Source organism: Pimephales promelas, chromosome 7 (assembly GCF_988280905.1).
Source record: "Pimephales promelas chromosome 7, fPimPro1.hap1.1, whole genome shotgun sequence".
Classification (NCBI taxonomy): domain Eukaryota; kingdom Metazoa; phylum Chordata; class Actinopteri; order Cypriniformes; family Leuciscidae; genus Pimephales; species Pimephales promelas.
This window is the reverse complement of record NC_142775.1, coordinates 11,545,285-11,567,943: the sequence shown is the minus strand read 5'-3', so window position 1 is coordinate 11,567,943 and position 22,659 is coordinate 11,545,285. Positions and strand designations below refer to the sequence as shown.

At 38.9% G+C, this 22,659-nt stretch overlaps 2 protein-coding genes across 2 annotated transcripts; one reads left to right on the top strand and one right to left on the bottom strand.

Annotated features, from left to right (window-relative positions):
- Nucleotides 1-5,145: 5,145 nt before the first annotated feature.
- On the bottom strand, nt 5,146-11,546 carry lrrc3 (leucine rich repeat containing 3). Its single transcript, XM_039669832.2, has 2 exons — nt 11,306-11,546; nt 5,146-8,032 (listed from the first exon to the last, which is right to left on the bottom strand). Exon 2 carries the CDS (start codon nt 7,688-7,690, stop codon nt 6,890-6,892), a length of 801 nt encoding a protein of 266 aa, XP_039525766.1. The 5' UTR covers nt 7,691-8,032; nt 11,306-11,546; the 3' UTR covers nt 5,146-6,889.
- A 7,679-nt stretch (nt 11,547-19,225) lies between these two features.
- LOC148978302 (uncharacterized) lies at nt 19,226-20,492 on the top strand (the record flags this gene model as incomplete). Its single annotated transcript, XM_089133641.1, has 3 exons — nt 19,226-19,323; nt 19,591-19,873; nt 20,080-20,492. Coding segments are annotated over 3 exons (687 nt in total), but the record flags the coding sequence as incomplete, so codon positions are not given.
- Between the last annotated feature and the right edge of the window lie 2,167 nt (nt 20,493-22,659).

Below are 22,659 nucleotides of genomic sequence, written 5' to 3'. Positions count from 1 at the left end.
ATTTAAATATGGTCACGAGCGAAGCTCTTATTTTCAGAGCTTTCAGAATAAAACTTTTTTTTTAAAAATAATTGCGACTTTTTCCTTACAATTGCGAGTATATGCTACTTTTCGCAGACTTTATTTCTCAGAATTGTGAGATATAAAGTCAGAATTGCGTGAAATAAAGCCTCAATCGCATGTTATAAAGACATAATTGCTTGAAATAAAGCCTCAATCGCATGTCATAAAGACATAATTGCTTGAAATAAAGCCTCAATCGCATGTTATAAAGACAGAATTAGGTGAAATAAAGCCTCAATCGCATGTTATAAAGACAGAATTAGGTGATAAAGCCTCAATCGCATGTTATAAAGACATAATTGCGTGAAATAAACTAAAGCCTCAATCGCATTTTATAAAGACCGAATTAGGTGAAATAAAGCCTCAATCGCATGTTATAAAGACAGAATTTGGTGAAATAAAGCCTCAATCGCATGTTATAGCTAAAAGACATCATTGCTTGAAATAAGCCTCAATCGCATGTTATAAAGACATAATTGCGTGAAATAAGCCTCAATCGCATGTTATAAAGACAGAATTAGGTGAAATAAAGCCTCAATCGCATGTTATAATTAGGTGAAAGAAAGCCTCAACCGCATAAGGACAGAATTAGGTGAAATAAAGCCTCAATCGCTTGTTATAAAGACAGAATTGCGTGAAATAAAGTCGCAATGTGCTATAAAGTCAGAATTCTGACCTTTTTTTTTCTCGCAATTCTGAATGTAGGCTATAACATAAATGCGAGTTCATTATTACAAGATTTATTTTCCCCATGCTGTTATTATTTTAGCATTTTCCTTACTTATTCATCAATAATTACTTATAATTATTTAACAGTATTAGTATTATACTACAGTTTGAACATCATCTCAGTACAATATTGAGCTTACATATCACTTAAAACCAATGCATTCGAATTATAATCAGAGATCGGCACTGCGCATGCGTAAATGACGTCACCAAAACACACATCCATCCACTACGTATTGGACCATCCAGCTACGTCATCGTGCTACAGGCTGCAGCGAGGGGTGTCTCAATATTTGACGTTTTAGGCGCCCTTTAGCGTCACTTACATGACGCGATCCTACGGCGTCATCTAACTGACGCTAAAGGAAAGCGTCAGAGGACGCGGTTAGGTTTAGGTGTGGGGTGGGGGTAGGGTACACGCGATCCTAGGGCGTCATCTAACTGACGCTAAAGGGCGTCTAAAGCGTCAGATATTGAAGCATGTCCAAATGCTTCCCAAGGCGTCAGTTAGGTGACGCCTTGGGAGTGAGAATGGGCTGAATATAATATATAAAAACATAAAATAACACAAACAAATAGTAATAATAAAATGATAATTGATGTAAATCAAATAATAATGATAATAATCAAATAAAACACAACACAGATGCATGGTTATTCATGGTTGTTCTCTTAAAGTAACACACACAGGTTGCTATTGAGAATCCTTAGAGTCTTCAACACACTGTGAAAAAAGAAAAATAAATTATGCTAGAAAATGAAAAGTATCTAAAAAATTAAATGAAAAACTAAAAACAGGATGTGAAATGTGGTAAATTCTGTGCAATAAAAAGTGAAATAAATAAAAACATTACCAGTCAAAAGTGTGGACACACATGGAAGAGTGAGAGTATTTTTTCAGAGTATAAGTAATTTGTCATTATATAGTAAATGGTGAAAATATTTATAACAAGAATGAGTGGATGTGTCCAGACTTTTGGCTGGTACTGTAACAGAATCTATAAATAGAAACAAATACTCAAAGGAGCTTTTTAAAAATGATTACTAATAAATGTCAGAGAAATGCCAGAGGCTCAATACACTCAATCTAGGAGGAAATGCTGTTTGGAAGGCACATATTACCCCTGTGGTGAAAGAGCACCAGCAAATACAAATCCCAGTGGGAGGACACATGGCTAAGAAATGATAACACTTCAGAAAATGACAATCTAAAGCAGATGGAGAATTTTGCTTAATAAATCTCTATCGCACTCTAAGCACTGAGAGCTCCAATTAGAAAAACACTCCTGTCGGCTAGTATGAATAGCTCAGGAAATGTGATTCATAAAAATACACAGCCCATTCTCACTCCCAAGGCGTCACCTAACTAACGCCTTGGGAAGCATTTGGACATGCTTCAATATCTGACGCTTTAGGCGCCCTTTAGCGTCAGTTAGATGACGCCCTAGGATCGCGTGTACCCTACCCCCACCCCACACCTAAACCTAACCGCGTCATCTAACAGACGCTTTCCTTTAGCGTCAGTTAGATGACGCCGTAGGATCGCGTCATGTAAGTGACGCTAAAGGGCGCCTAAAACGTCAAATATTGAAGCATGGTCAAAGGTGACGCCTTGGGGTGAGAATGCGTTGAAATACAATACTATTTAAAAATAACTTCTTAAAAGGTTCCCTTCATTACATGCAAGTGGCTAAACTATCAATAAAAACAACTCGTATTCAGGTGGTATTATGACAGGCATTTTGTTAAAAGGAAGATATAAATATTATGCGGGAACACATCCGGTCTCCAGTCAATATTGTATTCGTATTTATTCATTCAAATATTTTTGTGGCCCTGCCTTTCACGAAGTCTTAGCTTATTGTAATAGGCGGCCAGAAAAGAAATTAAAAACAAATTGATTCTTTTTTTTTTTTTTTTGTCTGAAAATGTTTAGACCATGCAGCAGACTATGAGATCATTGCAGTGAAACTTGCTGCAAAATATTTTGTCAGCAAAACATGAAAGATGTTTTCCTAAAAAAAAAAAAAAAACATTGTCTAGTCAGTGCATGACCTGTGAGGGCCTGTCATGGTAAATACATTACAAAGGGCAGTAAACACATGGTTTACAAAGAGCGAGCAGCTTCAAAATGCAGAATAGTGCATTTAAAAACCAGCAAAAAGGATGAGTACGGCAACTAGCTGACTGTATGTAATTATAGAGCACAAAGAGCAACCGTCATCTATGCTGTCAGAAACTGATGGATAAGCCATGCTGAGATGCTCAAACAACATCCATCTCTCAGAGGTGAACTATAGGTCAGTGACGACGTTTGGAAAGTTGCTGATGTTTCCTTAAAAAATGTAACCCTCTTGCCTCTATGTTAATGGTATTGTGACAGCCAAAAGCACTTTACATAGTGCTGCAGTCTGACCCTAAACTGTTTTGTTTGGAGCCTTTTAGATATACTCCATTTTGTTATTTGACCCTTTTCCTTCTGTACAGGCTTTAATCCCACAGGCATAAGATTTATAGAACTAAAACACCACCACATCAAATGTATTAAAAAACTGAATCAGTCATGTAGAGTGCAGCTGCCAAGCACGCCCACAACTAATTCAGCAAGATGATGAGTTATTGCATTTTATTTAAAAGGGTTATGAGGCCCAAAATGGCTATGTTCCAAAACCTTGCTGAAAAGGAGATTGAGATTAATTTCATTTTTATAGTTTGGTGTAAAATGACCTTAAAATGTTCCAAAAGGTGTTCTTAGAATGCCATAGAAGAACCATTTTTGTTACCGCAAAAAAAGCTTTCAGTGAAAAGTTATACGATTTTTAAATAATCTGGAGAAACTTTTCCGACTCTAAAACCAAATTTTGGGTCAAATATGGACAAACCCAGCCATTGGGTTGCATTTTTTTAAATGACATTTTTAACCCAATGTTTGAGTTTGTCCATATTTGACCCAAAATTGGGTTAAAACAACCCAGCATTTTTTGTATAGCTGGTACCAAGATGGGTCTTGAGTATGTTGCCCAGTGGGTCTCACCTGCGGACAAGTCCAATCCTATATTAAATCCATTTGGCCAATTTACATGGGGCCATTATGGAACCTGCAGACCCATTTTTCAGCCCATTTCAAACCCACGATGGCTTGATATACAAATGTTGGCTGGGAAATAACCTTTAATTAGATCTATACCTCACCCAGCGAAACCAACAGCCTCCAGCCACAGTTGTTCGCCAGATGGTGATGAAATTAGGTCCATCTTTTTGAAACAACCTGTATTAATATTTAATTTATTAATTTACACATTTTAAGAGATAATTAAAACATTACATTTTTTCACCAGCGCTGCAAAAATGATAACTGAAATTGTGTACACAATAAATCATTTCCAAAACGTGATAAGAATCTCCTAGATTTATTCAAGTTAATTTCTTGCTGCTAATGCCTCCAGATAAGCACCTTCAAGATTTACTGGAGTTAATATTTGATAATGGGCTTTTTATATACAGTAACATGTATGGGTTGGTAAATTACATTCTGGAAGACAATCAGGATGCGAATTTTTAATCAAGAGGGACAAATCAAGACTTTGGCAAGATGATTACTGTTTCGTCAACAGTGCTATGGGGATTTATTGCATAAGTAAATAAATACTAACTTTTAGGGACATTTGTTTGGTTTAGCGAGGTCTGTAGCGGGAGAGCGGGGGTGGAGTCGGGCAAAATGCAAAATGCCAAATACCTGTTTCTGATTGCAGTGATTGGCGCGGGGAAACCGGATAAAAGCTGGTTGATGCGAGAGAACGAGAGAGAAGGACTGAGTTTCTACAGAGAAATGTTGCTTTATTGAATGTGCTATATTTTTCTATGGTGAAGGCGCTCGTGCGCAACTTACTGTACTGCTACTATAACACCAAGACCCAGTCACACCGACCCTTGTCTTCTTCCATCCCCCATTACATTGAACCTTCAACACTGTCACATTTACATACATTCAGAAATGGTAAATCATTATGGAGCACTTGAGTATTAAAGCAGCACTATGTAGTTTTTTCAACCTTTATAATATTTTATAAAGAAGCACAAACACAGCCACTTTCACTTATACTTTGGCTTCTTCACTGAATTGAGGGTGCTAGTCCCAGAACAGCTGGTCTTAAAGCTCGCCTTCCCCTGTAATGAATCTGCTATTGATCTAGAGCTAGACTCACACAAAACAATGATACAAAATCAAGGACCCCAAGCTATTGATTTTTTGTTTGCTGAACATGTCCACAAAAGCTCATACATATAGTAAATTGAGTGCAACTTAAAAAAAAGTCTGCAAGGAGCCAGAGTCCTTCTAATAGCATTTTATTGTTTTATGTATATACACACTACTGCTGAAAGGCTTATTACAATCTAAAACTGATACATGTGGACAGAAATACACATTAGCCTTCATGAAATATAACCTGCAAGCCCTTTTAACTTCAACACACAGGTGACAAAATCCATTTTGAATGTCATCTCATAATATCTTCTAATCATACATAATTGATCCAAGACCAATCAGAGAAATCTTTAAAATACACCAACATTTTCACTTGATGACACTATTCTACTTAACACTCACTATTAAAGGGTTTTTCTTTTTCTTTTTTATTATTGTATAACAACAGAGAGATACTGTAGCAACCCAAATAATGCCCAATGCACAGTGTTTTGGTGCTGAGGTACCAGGATCAGGCACTTGAGTAAACAGAACTCTGCCAAAAATAGGGCAAGTGAATGATTGGATTTTGTGTTTGTTTTTTGGCAGTGATTATGTACTTGCTCTACTTGGTCATCGCTATAAAAGAAGGAAAAATAAATATCCCTAAATCCAGCATTTAATATTCGGTTCTGAAACCATTACATTAGCATACAAATTGATAAATCAATTCAAGACAAAAATGTGATTTAAGCACCTGCAGAAAAATTGGAGCTTCTGCAGAGCTTGTCGTGAGGCACAAAGCGGCCACCACCGAGACTGCAGGACTTATGTAGGTCGACTGAGGGTACATGAGTGGAATAACAGAAGAATTGTCAACACATTCATTGTGTGAAAAACCACAAAAAACAAAACAAAAAAAAAATCACAATTAAATAATACTTTAACTTGGGAACAGTGGGGTAAGATGTGTCAGTGGCTAATCTGTCACCTGCTTAATTCAAGAAACTGGGCCATATATTTACCACTTCCCCATCTTCTTTTTTTTCCTTTAAGTTGCCAGCCACCGCCAGCATTTTTGATAATGTTCAGCCCCTGGAATATTTTGTTGTATGGATATCTGAACATGCAATATATCAAAAGAAAGAACAGAGGATGTGCTAAAAAAAATAATAAAAGAAAAACTAGTTTCATGCATTCCTTTTTCTTAATCAACACTTGAATGTGGGTAAGTTATATAAAAAACAGCATTTTTCAAACAGCAAAATAGCATTTTTCTCAAAGCCTTGTTAATGTTTGATGGCTGAGTTATTTTACAAGTGGTTAAGTAATTTTTATAATCGCTTGTTTCGACTTTTTAATCTGGAGATTTTGTAATAGCATCCCTTACCCCTACCTTAACAGTGAAAACATGGATTGCTTGAAATTTTTACGTCAATGGGGAAAGAGTTAAAAAAATTATTCTTTTTTTTTATCATGTGCATCTCTCTATTTACAATATTTGTTTTATTTTTAATTCATGTTTTGCATGTAAAAATACATTTTCTGAAGCAGAAAAAAATGAACTTGGTGTTAAAGCAAAATAAATAAATAAATAATTAAAAAAATATATATATTTCATGTGTGTTTGTCATTTGGTAAGATTTGGTTCCAACTGCACAAAAACCCTAATATAATAAAACATTTAAATTAAAATAATGTGCAGCAAAATAATACTTTTGGAATTGGTTTGTGCATTATCAAAATGTGATTTAAATCTTTCACATGTTCATCAGTGATTCATCATTTCTCCTTTCCTAGAGGACAACTTCATTAACTGACACATCTTGCCCCACTCTTCCTTATAAGGCTTGCTGTTGTGCCATCATCACTGTGCCAAACACATTCACTCCTACACTGCATTGATTGATGCTAGAGAACAGTGCTGATTGTGTCAAAATCCTTACTAATTTGGGAGCTACTTGGCAGAGACTTGAGGTACTCCAGATGCCTCCTGGCATCTTCCTGGTTATGCCGTACGTAATAGATGACATAAGCGATAACCATCGTGAACCAACCAAACATGGTGACAAACATGGCTACATCGGTAGTCTTGTGGTGGAAGTTGCAAAAGTTTATGCCTGAATCCAAGACTTGGATGACAGGTTTGCCCGCGTACTCTTCCTGGACAGACGTGTGGCAGCTCACCTCGTTCACCGTCTCGGGGTCCAGCCTGAGTTCACGCAACACCTCCTGCAGGGTGCACTCGCAATGCCACGGGTTGTTGGACAGGCTGATCTTGGCATGCAGCCGAGCGAAGGCCTCCTTGGGGACGCTTTGCATGTGATTATGGGACAGGTCGAGCGCCCTTAAGCTCTCTGTTACACCTTGAAAAGCCCCAGCGTCCACGGTTTCAATAGCGTTCCTTGACAAGTCCAACTCTTGGAGCCAGGGAAGGTTTTTAAATGCCTGGTTTGGGATTTTGGTGATGCGATTGGAGGACAGTTGAAGTAACACAGTATCGTGCGGAAGGTCTGGGGGGATCTCCACAAGGTTGCGAGAGGAACACTGCACTACGGTTAAGCCATTCCTCTCGGAGCAGTGGCAGCTCTTGGGACAGGCAAAACCCATCACGCTCAAACAAATCACGGCTAAAAGTAATCTCAAGATAAGGGGATAGCCATGAGGGATGAAGACTTTCTTTGACATATGAGCCCCTCCAGGGTAAGTCATGTCCAGCTACTTACTTTCCGAATGCTCTACAATTTAAGGACAGTCATTGTTAATCCAAGTCATATTGGAAAATTAATGAGTAAACGTTACATGTCACTGTGTCATTCCGACCCCGTTTTTCCTTATTAACGCCCTTTGTGCATTTGTAGAGTAGTGATTTTAATTTTCAGGTGTTTGAAGCCATTGTGAGTGTCCTGGAGAGAGTCCATCAACATCTGAGAGGCAATTCAATATTTGAGAGGAAAAGGTTCAACAGCCAAGGTTTAATTAGAGACCAAAAAACAGAAGATGGATTTGAAAAGGGCTCCATTCACTTGAATTCCCTCCTGCCAAGTCTGGAAACTGCAAGAACAAAAAGGAGAACAATAATCACCCACACAAAAAGATGTTTTGGATTAACAAATAAATATATATTTCTATAAATTAAAGATTGAAAGTACTGTTATTTGATGTCTAATGACATCTCACCCTCGTGTCATTACAAACCTGTATACTATTACTGTATACTATTTTTTAAATGAAACACTTTCTTCCATGTTCCATAGAAGAAGAAAATATGGCATAGATGTTTGGAACAATATGAAGGTGAGTAAATGATGACAGAATTTGTATTTTTGGGTGAACTGTCCCTTTAAGATATGCTGTGTAACATACAAAGCAACATTAGAGTGCTCTGATCTGAAATGGATTCAACCCATGACAAAACAATTTTAGATAAGTCTCATATCTTGCAGACAAATTACATTTGTTATGCTGCATTAATCTAATAAAATTAGAAAGGGAAATGCAAAACATGTAAATTCTGTAATAAGTAGAATATCCCAGATGTTCTTTTCAACACAAGGAAAGTAAACTGCTAAATACTAAAAAATTAATTAATAATAATAATAATAATAATAATTATTATTATTATTATTATTATTAAATACTGACAAACTCCAAAAAAAAAATAAAAAATGATAAAATGGCTTCTCGAAAGTATCATGAAAGTGGTCCATATGACAACTATATTTCAAGTCTTTTGAAACTATATGCTTAAATTAGAGTCAAGCATAGCATGGAGCATCTTTGACATTCCTCAAGAACCAAAATAACACAGTGTGAGAACAACATGAGGGTGGGGAAAACATCACATGATTTAATTCACACTATACCTTTAACGCCCTACATTTGTGCCGATCAATCCGATCATGACTGCCCTCAGTCTAAACGGATAGCTTACACTTTAGGGATTTTATAACCTTGTCCCTTGTCCCTTCGTTCTAAACCCCGCTTTTAACCCCAGGTAAAGGAACGTTTCACACTTGTAAGAGCCAAATTTGTACAGTGTGAAACGATGCACTGCAGTGTTAGAATGTTACGACTAGATGCTTAGCAAACAACAAACCTCATATTCAGTTGCTTTGGACAGTCGCAGAAACACTGCATGTTGCATAAACAGTAGTTTCAGTTTTTGAGGCGGGAAAATGTCAAACGAAGAAGAGACCGTTTTATTCTTACCTTTATAGTTTGAAAAGTCCATTCAGGATAAACTTGATAGTACAGTATGCCCATATAATATAAGAATGTGCAATTTTAGAACCTTTTTGTAAATGTACAAAAATGTAAATGTACTTTTTGTAGCTGTACAGCGTTCGCCAATCAGTGACACTGACAGCGCAAATATGCAAATAAGGATGTCAGGGTTTAGGAATATAGAGTGTAAAACGTTAGCTTATGAACACCCAGGATTTATTGTTAACACCGGGTAATGAGATGTGATTCACTTCTGTGTATAGAATTGGTTAACTATTTCAAGTGTGAAAAGCTCTTTTGTCAAAACCCCCTCTGAGACAGCAACTCATTTTACAAGAGTCCGTAAGGCAGGGAGAAAATATTAATAGACCTACGCCGAACACATGATGCAGTGAAGTGACTTTCATTCTTTCCACTAAAACTTTGTCTCAGGCAGCATATGAGACATGCAATGCATCATTTAAAAAGTGTTGAAAAAAAAGATTAATTCACTGGCAATGTACAGTAGGCTAAGCAATAAGCAACACAGCTCAGGATTGATTGTTGAATCAGCAGCAGCTCAGTAGCAGTAGTTGATTATTGTGATGGATGCTAAAACCTAAAGCCACCTTTAGAATCCAATAGGATGCAATTAGGACACTTGGCTCATCTATAAAGGTGTGTTGTGAAAGAGGAATTGTGAGTGATGCACTCTCACCAAGAACATCACAGTTGCTCTTATTTAAGGTCACCGTAAAGGTCACCATTTAACTGAAAAAATATTATAAGCAAACTAAAACACTTTAAAAAACGTTGTTAGCTGCCTGAATACAAATACATAATTTCTATTTCATAAATTCAAATATGTGTTAATAACAGGCAACACACGTTTCAATATTGCCAATGAAGGAAATGACAAGAGAAGAGCATGGAGGAGTTTTTTTTTTTGTCTTTGTCACGTGTAAGAGTACTTTACCTCAGAACAAATTACAACAAAATATTCTAAAAAGATATGAAAATAACACACGCTCATGTGTATTTGTACGATAATTTTGACCTCTGTAGGCTACGATCAATAATGAAAAAAAAATCCCATAATCGATCATTTCAGAATTGTCACACTTCAAATGATGGTCGTTGTAATCATAGGGCTTCTTTAATCATTGATAGCTGTGGATTCTACGTCTACCGTGAGAAAAACGTGAACGTGGACGTGAACGTCTTCTCGGCCAATCATCGTGGAGAATGACTCTCTCGTGAGCATAATAATGTTCTTTTTGTATTTTGTATACAAAGTTGTATATCAATAACAGGCTGATCTCTGTATGTTTTGTATGAAGAAGAAAAAAGTTTTTAAAAATTTTAAATAAAATAAAAAAGTTGTAGGTCAATAAATAGCTTAGGCTACGTTTGACTCGTGTACGATAATTTTCTTCCAAATACGATAATTTTGAGCTTGGTAAAATACTTGAACATTTCCAATCTGGCAACTCTGATGGAGTGTCATAATTTATCTCAATCTATCTTCCTTCTCTCATTGTTAGGCTAAAAACGTAGGCTGCATCTGGTTTAGATTGAAAAATGTAGGCTACCTGCCAAAACATGACGATGGCATAGGTTAGCCTACACTACGAGGCTGGACTTAAGCGTACTGCTAACAACGGACTGAATACGTGAAAGAAACGTTGAAAGAAAGAGTCTTCGTATTTAATTAGACCATAATAACGTGGGAAATTAAGTAGCTAGTTTGCAAACAAAACTGAGTGCTTGTAAATCTGGTCTACTCAAAGTCTATATGTAATAGGCTACTCACGCTTGAAAACATCCAAATATTATATTATAAGCATATCCTGCACCTATGTCGCGTATGCTGGATAAACAGCCGACTATAGAATAGCCTATAAAATAGCATGTCAACCTAAATTCAAATTGGGAACTACAAAAGACGTACAAATAGAGGAAAATATTAATGAAAGATTATGACTAAAATAGCCTATTACACAAGCATATGAAACAAGACTAATCTCAGCAGCCTTCTTCCCAGAACGAATTACATATTGCATTATGTGGTTTCAAAAAGTTAGCGTTTTACCATAAATTGAATGCATTATCATGACTTACCATACTTGTTGATACTTCAGTGGATCAGACGCCGTTGCAGAGAGAGTAAAAAGTGAAGAGCACACAGCAGAATAAGAAAGCCACCTTGCGCTGATTGGATGGCGAGCTTGCTGTGCTGGAGGCTGAGGGCGCGCGCTCGCTCGGTCGGTCGCTCCACCCGCTTGTTCTGACTGACTAGGCTTGCCTGCTTGTGGTGGCGATTTTGATTCAACCCAGTGACTCGAATCTTTTTAATCAGTTCACCAAAAAGATTTGTTCTTTGGTTCCTGACCTGACGTCTATGGTTCCTGACGATTTCGGAATCATTTGAATCCGTTTACAAAACGATTCAGTAGGCTGGTTCGTTCAGTGGTTCTTTTCAGCAGGTCACATAGTCGTTTTGTTTTAGAAGAACTATTCTTTCATAGAACATTACACTTTTCCTACATAAATATTAGGCTATACAAGCATCTTAACAGATAAATTATTAAAATGCTCCAAACAATAGTCTATTTCTGTCTGATTCCTGCACCGGTTTCCACCGAATTGCTTCATTGAGAGCCACGGCAACATATAGCCTAATCATACCTGGCTTGGGCTGAGTAGCCTACTGGAAGGCTACATATGCACGCATAATTCCGTCTTTGACGCAAGACGTCAAACGAAACGAAACTTTAATACGGAGAGGGGTGTAGATGTAATTTTATAGTTATGTTTATTTAATATAATAAACAAAGAAGCATAAACAAAATGAAGGGTGTCTGTTGTGTCTGTTTTTGTGACTAACGTGTCTTTAGTATAGCCATATACAGTAGAGTAAATCCAATATAAATTCTTGGTATAGCATTGGACTCTATACGATCGGCGGAAGTATAATCCAGCATCCCACCCAGACCTTCACCGGAAACACCGCCGCGGCCGTGCATAGAGTCCATTGAGTTTGAAGTCTGTATCGAATAGCCTATTATGCAATATATAATGGACCGCAAAACAATAGCCTACGAAACGTCTTTCTATTGAGTTGTCCGTGTCCCTGAGCCATGAACAGATAAACAAACTGCTAAAGCCACCGGTATTCACAAACATATCTTCTGAAATGTATTTGAGCATTCGAAACACTGTTGTGATAAAGTTTCGAACATTTTACAATAACAAGTGCTTTTCAAACTAGCAGAAGTCACAGGCTGAATTCGGAACTGAATGAAGACATGTGTTGGCAACAGTTTCACCCACTGTAATTGGCTATTTGAAAGAGTAGGCTACATACTGTGTGGTATGACCTCCTAAAAGCTAGGGTTTAAAGATTGTGCAAACCAGTGACCAGAGGATGCCTCATCTGGACCTAAAGACTAGTGAAAAAACTTCCTAGACCCTAAATACAGTTTCATTATGATTAATTATTAATAGCAATTATATGTTTTGGAATACTTGAGGACATTCATCCAGGCCTGAACACAATATACCTGATTGTTGTGAAATGATTCAAGAACTAATTCACATCCCTAAACCTATAGCCGACATCTCCTTTTTTTGGCAGGACTGCAGAATATATAATGAGTCTGTCAGTGACAGCTGACAGGTCAGACCATCACTGCACAGGATGGGAAACCTATACTTGTCAAAACCTTGTTTATGTGACATACGAACAAGTCTTATAATACTGGGTGCACTGCTCTTAAAATAAAAACAAGGTAATGTAAAATGAAGATAAAAATTATATTAAATAAATGAAGAGTTCAGATGCAAAAGCCTCTAAATGCCATTTGAAATTTTCTTCTTTAATGATGTTTTTTTTTTATCAAACTTGTATATTTAAGTTCAGTAATTTCACTTAAATAACAATTAATAGGTAATTATCATTGCCATTTAAGTGAAATCACTGAACTTAAATATACAAGCTTGATAAAAAATATCATTCTAGAAGAAAATTTTAAATGGCACTTAGAGGCTTTTGCATCTGAACTCTTCAAATTTGTCTGGAGGGCAAGAAGAAATGGTAACACTTTATTTTACGACCTGCAAACAACTGTGTAAGTACACCGAAATTACGGTGCACGTTTCTGTAATTATTGTGTACTTCCGTGTAAGTATAAGGGAACAATAGGTTAAGTTTTGGGTAATAAAGGGGTAACAAACAGATGCAAATAAGTTTGTAAGTACACTGAAATTACGGTGTACATTTCTGTAATTATAGTGTACTTCCGTGTAGGTATAAGTTTGTGGTAAAAAAGGGGTAACAAGCAGATATACAAGCAAATTATTTAATTAGTTAAAAAATAACAGGTACCTATTCTGTTAATATATTCCATGAAAAAATATTGTATGTCTGTTGTTTATACAATGTATCACATTTCTGGCAAAATATGTTCAGGGTAATTTTGACATCTGTGGGTTGAAAATTAAACACACACACACACGCACGCACGCACGCACGCACGCACGCACACACACACACACACACACACACACACACACACACACACACACACACACACACACATATATATATATATATATATGAAGAGTTCAGATGCAAAAGCCTCTAAGTGCCATTTAAAAATTTTCTTCCAGAATGATCATTTTTATCAAGCTTGTATATTTAACTTCAGTAATTCAGACAATTCATAGGTAATCTTCATCCCCATTTAAGTGAAATTAATGAACTTAAATATACTAGCTTGATTAAAAATGATCATTCAAGAAAATTTCAAATGGCACTTAGAGGCTTTTGCATCTCAACCCTTCATATATATACTATGATAAAAAATTAATTAATTGGCTTTTCTTACTAGATTGCTAAAAATTGTTTCTGCAATGATTTTAATTTAGACCGTACCATGTGGTTATTAGTACTTACCTTATCCCATTGAATTGCACTGACACTTAAATGTCAGGGCAAATATACTGTGTAATTAATACCTTTCTCTGTAATTACAGTGCAAATAGTGTTGTTTCGTATTGCTACATAGTAAGTAGCGTTTGTTACCCCCTTGTTCTGTGTAGTTACAGGGTAAGTGTAACTCCTGCGGGCTGTAAATGAAAGTGGTGCTTGTTATCCCTTTATTACCCCAAACTTAACATATTGTTCCCTTACTTACACGGAAGTGCACTGTAACTACAGAAACATACACCGTGTGTACTTACACAGTTGTTTGCAGGTCGTAAAATAAAGTGTTACCGAAGAAATTGAAGGGAAAATTATGCATCCATGTCCACAACTAATTCATTTTATTTGTGGTTGAAATAATGTTGTATGTTAGCAGCAGAGCACATCAAAAAAATTTTTTTTATTATTTTGGCGGCCTTATAGGCACATCATTTGCAGAATCCTATATTAATGTGGTAGTTCAGTGTTTCTTCCCTATGGTAAAGATTTTTCTCAAACTCATACAATGACTCCAGTTTCAAACAGGGCTGTAGTCTTGCAATAATTAGGTGTGAAGCATTTAATTACTTACCACCACATGTGTTCATTCCCACACCATCCAGTTAAATCACACTTACGGAGTGTAGTTTACATCGAGCTTACCATTTTGCCTATAGTGCAATTTATTACCTTAATTACTTCAGTTGAATTATAGGTAATGTAGTTTAAAACCCAACAAAAGTTTAAAAGTAATTGAGGATATTGTGAACAGAACATCTCCCCAGAGAGCATCTCACAGCTGAAAATGTGGAGATACTTGGGTCAATAGGAGGAGTTCATAAAAAAGAGTAATGTTCAAATCTTCACTGAGACCAGGAGACCTTGGTTTGAGAGCACAAGTCCAAAATGATTCCTCTTGAGAGCCTCTTCTTTTATTATTCTCCACAGCTTTAATGACTCAATGTGTGGCAGGAGTTAGTCTGTGGCAGTTTTAGAATGCAATAGGGTTTGTTACTCTAACAACACACAACCAAACATTTTCAATCCACCATATCATCTGTTAACAAAACAACCCCCATTGTAAGCAATTCTCTGAACTCGTATTTCCTCAGCTGCCCATTACTGTGACGCTGTGCGGAGAAACAGAGCTGAGGCTGGGTCCAAACGCAGTGTAGCTTTATTAAACAAACTTGAAACAAGACACAAAACTAGAAGCAGGACTCGAGAAAATTGAGAGCACCAACGTAACACACATAAATTCAAACAACCAACCAAGACAGGGCAGAAACACAGGGCTTAAATAATCAATGACAAACGAGCTAGACAAGATAACAAGGGGGCGTGAGAAATGAGAAACACCTGGGATAAATAATAGACGGGCAATAACTAATAACGAAAACACACAAAACCACTACGTGACATAGCCTCCCCCCTATGGGCGGCTCCTGACGCCCATACAAACATCAAAAAGTTCAGGAGGGCGGTGAAGCGGAGACAGTCTTGGGGGAGGGACGGAGGGCCAGGCCCGTGCAGGGGAACAGGACCAGGAGGTAGCCAAGGCGGGCCTGGGCCGCAGAGCATGGGCATACCAGACTGGGCCAGAGACCAAGGCGGAGCAGGACGAGGCGGAGGCCAGGGCGGAGCAGGACGAGGCAGAGGCCAGGGCGGAGCAGGACGAGGCAGAGGCCAGGGCGGAGCAGACTTTGGCGGAGCAGACTCAGACAGAGACGAGGACGGAGCAGACACAGGCAAGGTCCATGACAGCCTCGCCTCCATGGCCCCCACAGAGTACCTACTGCCCCCCCCCAAAAAATACTTGGGGAAATTCACGGGAGGAGCCTCTGGGTGGTGAACGGGTACAGGAAAGGCCTCCCGGAGTTTGAAGGGTGCAGGCAGAGCGAGGCGCAGAGGCGGGGCCGGCAGGGCGAGGCGCAGAGGCGGGGCCGGCAGAGCGAGGCGCAGAGGCGGGGCCGGCAGAGCGAGGCGCAGAGGCGGGGCCGGCAGAGCGAGGCGCAGAGGCGGGGCCGGCAGAGCGAGGCGCAGAGGCGGGGCCGGCAGAGCAAGGAGTCTGGGCACGCTCACCGGGGCCTGGCGAACCAAACGAGTCCTCCTTCTCCTCCTGCGGCGGCGCGTCACAGGGCTAGACACACTCGCTGGGCTGGACAGCTCACTTGAAGAGGAGATGCAGCGCTCACTTGAAGAGGAGATGCAGCGCTCACTTGAAGAGGAGATTCAGCGCTCACTTGAAGAGGAGATTCAGCGCTCACTTGAAGAGGAGATTCAGCGCTCACTTGAAGAGGAGATTCAGCGCTCACTTGAAGAGGAGATTCAGCGCTCACTTGAAGAGGAGATTCAGCGCTCATTTGAAGAGGAGATTCAGCGCTCACTTGAAGAGGAGATTCAGCGCTCACTTGAAGAGGAGATTCAGTGCTCACTTGAACAGGATCACTCACTTGAACTGAAGATTCACTCACTTGAACCGGAGACTCATCCACTTGAACTGGAGATTCATCCACTTGAACTGGAGATTCATCCACTTGAACAGGAGATTCCCTCGCGGGGCTCACGTGAATCGCGAGTTCGGCTGGGCTGACGTGAAGCGCGGGCTCGGCTGGGCTGACGTGAGTCGCGGGCTCGTCAATGCGCACGTGAAGCGCGGGCTCGTCGTGACTGACGTGAACCAGCGATGAAGACGACGAGGGCTTCGCGGGTAAAGTACACTCGGCAGGTGTCGAGTAGAATAAGCGCGCAGTAGTGAAGAGGTCCTGCAAGGAACAAGCCCGAGCGACATACCCGTCAAGAGTCCAGTTGGCAAGGTCCCGCGGCATCCATCGAGCGATCTCATAATCCAGCCCATTCAGAAACAGGCCCATGAGCTGGATATCATCTAGCGCTCCCACACTGCAAATGGACAGGAACTCCTTCGCGTACCTTTGGACAGACCGGCCCTCCTGCAAGACTGACGACAGGTATTCTATCATAGCCCGGTTGCTGACGACTGCTGGACCCATATTGAGGTTGGTTGTTCTGTGACGTCGTGCGGAGAAACAGAGCTGAGGCTGGATCCAAATGCAGTGTAGCTTTATTAAACAAACTTGAAACAAGACACAAAACTAGAAGCAGGACTCGAGAAACTTGAGAGCACCAACGTAACACACATAAATTCAAACAACCAACCAAGACAGGGCAGAAACACAGGGCTTAAATAATCAATGACAAACGAGCTAGACAAGATAACAAGGGGGCGTGAGAAATGAGAAACACCTGGGATAAATAATAGACGGGCAATAACTAATAACGAAAACACACAAAACCACTACGTGACAACTACCTGAGGGCAATATTTTATTTTTTTTATCTCCGAGCCATTTACTAGAATTGCATTAATGGACTTTTTTTTTTTTAAAGAAACTATATAGGGCACTGGTGGGACAGATTCACCAGTGTATTTTAATATATTCTGTATTCTCATATATTTTCATATAAAAAGCAAAAGAAAACCCTTCAAATAAAATACTTGGAATTTGAATACAGACTTAAAATTGACAGCTGCTGACACTTTTCATTCAATCAGTAAAACTGTGTGACCAGAAATCACCCTCTTATTTTAGTCTGCAGCAAAACGTTGCCCAGAGCTTTAATAAAATAGCAAGAGTATGAGTTGTAAAAAAAATTAATAAAAATGCTAATAAGCGCACATAAAAAAAAAGCCTTTTACAACCCCAATTTCAGAACAGGACATTTTGTAAAATGCAATAAAATCAAGAATCTGTGATTTGCTAATTCTCTTGAACCTATATTTAAGCTGACAAAAGTACAAAGAATAAAAATTGTGGTTACACTTTATTTCGATAGTCACTTAAGATGTTCTACTAATTATAAGTAACTTTTCAACTATGTGTCAACTAATTCTCATTAGAGTATTAGTATATTATAGTAGACTAGACTGTTAGGTTATGGTTAGGTGTTAGGCTTTGGGTTAGGAGAATGAGTTTACTTGTAGTCGCCAAGTTACTTATAGTCCGTTGAATGTCTGTTGGGGGACCAACAAAATAAAGTGTTAGTAGATATTAAGCTGACAGTCTACTAATACTCTAATGACAGTTAGTTGACATGTAGTTGAAAAGTTACTTATAGTTAGTAAAATGTCTAAAGTGGAACATTGAAATAAAGTGTTACCTTTATTTAATTTTGATGGCTGCAAAACTCCCCCAAAAAATTGGGATGGAGGCAAAATAAAAGTGACATGATAAAAATGACAGATTATCCAAGTAAAACTGTTTTAAAAGTTCACAATTTGCCTGTGAATTAGGGGATATCGTGTTTGGGTATAAAAGGAGCACCCACCAAAGACTCAGTATTTGCAAACAAAGATGGATCATGGCTCACCACTTTGTGCCAAGTTTTATCAGAGAATTGTTACACTATTCAAAAATCACATTTCTCAATACAAGATTGCAAAGTGGTATTCAATGGGGAATGAGATCTGTTTGATTACAGTTTTTGCCCATTGCTTGAACACTATAGACACATGCTTAAACCAAAGTAACATAACCTGAAGTTGTTCTTACTATACCTTAAACAAAGTGTAACCATACCTTAAACAAATGCGCTGCTTTGCACTTTAGTTGCAATTCTGTAACACACTTGCTCCTTTCTGCAACACACTTGCTCCTAGACACTACACACTATTTCATACATAAGACACTTAGTTCAAAAATGAAATCTCAGGGTACCATTGGGAAAACACATCTATTCAAAATACAACACACATTGGTTAATTGAAAAGACATAGACACACCTGAAAACACTTACTTACAAAAATGAACACCAATCAGCCAGCTACAAAAATGCCTCAGTTAAGCCATTTTGAGAACTTTGCAAGCATGGAGGCAGGGAGAGCTAGAGGCAGAGGAAGAGGAAGAGGAGGACAGAGAGAGAGAGAGAGAGAGAGAGGAGCACAGAGAGAGAGAGGAGGACAGAGAGAGAGAGGACAAGGACTTGGTCAAAGAGGCCACACAAGGACCATTATTTCGGATGACATAAGAGCAACTTTGGTGGACCATGTTATAAACCATGTCCTGACTTTGAGGGAAGCTGGGCAGAGAGTCCATCCTAATCTAAGCTGCTTCACAGTTTCATCCATAATAAGGACATTCCGACTGGAAAACAGGTATGTCTTCAACTCTCTACTCTACTCAGACTGTATCTAGAGTATTTACAGTACTGTACCATATCACGTTACTGTATCACATGTATTCTATTCCAGAGTGCTAAAGCTCCTTTTTTTTCAACAAAAGTGGTAGTTTTGTGAAACATATACTGTAACGTGTTGAGATGTTTCAGTGCTGTTTATGGTAAATACAGTAAAGTTCAGTATACACAGTACTGTAAAAAAGAAAAAAAAACGAGAACAATTTGTGGTTGCATTTTTCTGCAGAATGACTAGAAGACCTGCTGGGGGTGGACGCCAACGCCTGTTCACGCAACAGCAGGAACTTGCCATAGTGAACCTAGTCAGAGCAAACAATGCAATCCGTCTCCACCAGCTACAGCAACAAATACTTGCAGATAGACAAGTATTCAACAACATAAATCGAGTAAGCATTACAACTATCAGACAGATCTTGGTAAAGCACCACATGACCATGAAGCAACTGTACAGGGTCCCATTTGAGAGGAACAGTGTCAGGGTCAAAGAACTTCGACATGAATATGTGCAGGTAAGTGTTTCAGTCCTTTACATTTACAATAAAGAATGGGTGCACAGTAACAGATGAATACCACTGGATTAGTAGCCTACCACATAGATTCATTCAGAAAGCTACACCGGTATCTTTGTGGTGGGATGGGTCGGTTTGGTTCTGTATAGTAGTGTAAGTGTGTGCTTTGAGTAAAGCCATCCACAAAATGTATTTTTTTGTTACAGAGAATCTTGGACATGGATGGGGCTGCCCAGCCGCATGAATGTATTTACATTGACGAGGCTGGATTCAACCTTAGCAAAAACAGACGACGGGGACGTAATATCATTGGCCAAAGGGCAATTTTGCACGTCCCAGGGCAGCGTGGGGGAAATATCACATTGTGTGCTGCCATAAGTCTTCGAGGGCTACTGCACCATCATGCCAAACTGGGTCCCTATAATGCACAACACATAATAACATTTCTAGATGCACTTCATGATGCAGTTGTACAGGATGGACCAGAGCAGACCAGGTTTGTTGTTGTCTGAGATAATGTCAGTTTCCATCGGGCTGCTCTGGTCCAGGACTGGTTCACAAACCATGATCAATTTGAAATTCTGTACTTGCCCCCTTACTCGCCATTTTTAAATCCTATAGAGGAATTTTTTTCCGCTTGGAGATGGCGTGTAAGACCGCCAACCACATGCCTGTATGCCTCTTCTGCAGGCAATGGAACAGGCCTGCGGAGACATTGAGGTGAGGTCAATCCAGGGATGGATTCAACACACAAGGGGATATTTTCCCCGATGCTTAGCAAGAGAAGACATTGCTTGTGATGTTGATGAGATCCTGTGGCCAGACCCCAACAGACGGCAGGATCCATAAGCCCACTTGCGCACAATTGTGTTTTTCTGTGTTTATAGTAGTGTGTTGTTTGTTTTATTTTTGATTTAACTGAATTTACTGTACTGTAAAATATACTAATTTAATAATTTTGAATTCATTATTTCATTTTTTGGTAACTGTGAAAACATGCCCTCTATGGAATTGAATACAGTTTTTGCCCATTGCTTGAACACTATAGACCCATGCTTAGACTAAAGTAACACAACTTGAAGCTTTTGTTACCATGCCTCAAACACATGTACCCATACTTTAAACAAAAGCGTTGCTTTGCACTCTAGTTGCAATTCTGCAACACACTTACTCCTTTATGCAACACACTTGGTCCTTCATACTACACTCTATTTCATACATAAGACACTTTGTTCAAAAGTGAAATCTCAGGGTGCCATTTGGAAAACACATGTATTCAAAATACAAAACACATTGGGTTATTGCAACCACTCAAATACACATACGAAGGCACTTTATTGCAAAACTGAACACCAATCAGCCAGCTACAAAAAGCCCTCAGTTTAGCCATTTGAAACTTTGCAAGCATGGATAGAGGGAGGGAGAGCAAAAGGAAGAGGAGGAGGAGGAGGTCAAGGTCGAAGAGGCCATGCACGGACTCTGATGATATACTGTAAGAGCAACTTTGGTGGACCATGTCATCAACCATGGCCTGACGATGAGGGAGGCTGGGCAGAGTCCAGCCACATTTACAGTAAGCCGCTTCACAATGACATCTATAACATTCTGACTAGAAAACAGGTATGTCTTCACCTCTCTATATTCTACTCCACTCAGATGGTATTTACAGCACTGTAGTGTATATCACATCAATGACTAGAAGACCTTTTGGGAGAGGACGCCAACGCCTGTTCACACAACAGAAGGAACTCGCCATTGTGGACCTAGTTGAGGGCAGACAATGCCATCCGTCTCCACCAGAAAATACTTGCAGACAGAATAGTGTTCAACAACACAAACCAAGTGAGGATCACCACCATCAGACGCATCTTGGGAAAAAAACAGCATCACCATGAAGCAGCTCTACAGAGTCGCATTTGAGAGGAACAGTGACAGGGTCAAAGGACTTTGAGCTGAATATATATGGGTAAGTGTAACTGTCCTTTACATGTACAATACAGTATTGGTGAAATCCAGTACCAGCTGAATATGTACCATATCAGGACCACATGGACCCATTTGGAGAGCTACACAGGTACCTGGGTGATGGGGTGAGGGTTCGTGTAGGGTATGTGTAGCACTATAGTGCAGTAATATATGCTATAGTGCATACAATAGCCAACATATACTCACATTTCTAGATGCTCTCCATAATGTATGTAAAATATATATAGTGTTTTTTTTATTACAGTTTTTGCCCATTGCTTGAACACTATAGAACCATGCTTAGACTAAAGTAACACAACTTGAAGCTTTTTTTACCATGCCTCAAACACATGTACCCATACTTTAAACAAAAGCGTTGCTTTGCACTCTAGTTGCAATTCTCCAACACACTTACTCCTTTATGCAACACACTTGGTCCTTCATACTACACTCTATTTCATAAATAAGACACTTTGTTCAAAAATGAAATCTCAGGGTGCCATTTGGAAAACACAAATATTCAAAATACAAAACACATTGGGTTATTGCAACTACAGTTTTTTTCGATTGCTTACACACTAAAATTAGAACTTTCCCACAATAAGCAAAACCTTACACTCAAGGAGCAAAACACCGGCCTAGATTTGCAAAACTGTAAGCACAGTGTCAGCTTCACACTTTTTTCAAAACATTACACACAGTGATTTGCAAAACACTAAACACACTTGTATGCATTTGACACAGAAATTTATCATGATGTAATTTCCTTGCAATTTTAAAGCAACGGCTTTCAAATAAACACACACATGAACCAACTGGTT

Coding starts and splice junctions, on each gene's coding strand:
- lrrc3 (XM_039669832.2), bottom strand. CDS start 7,690: ATGACTTACCCTGGAGGGGCTCATATGTCAAAGAAAGTCTTCATCCCT.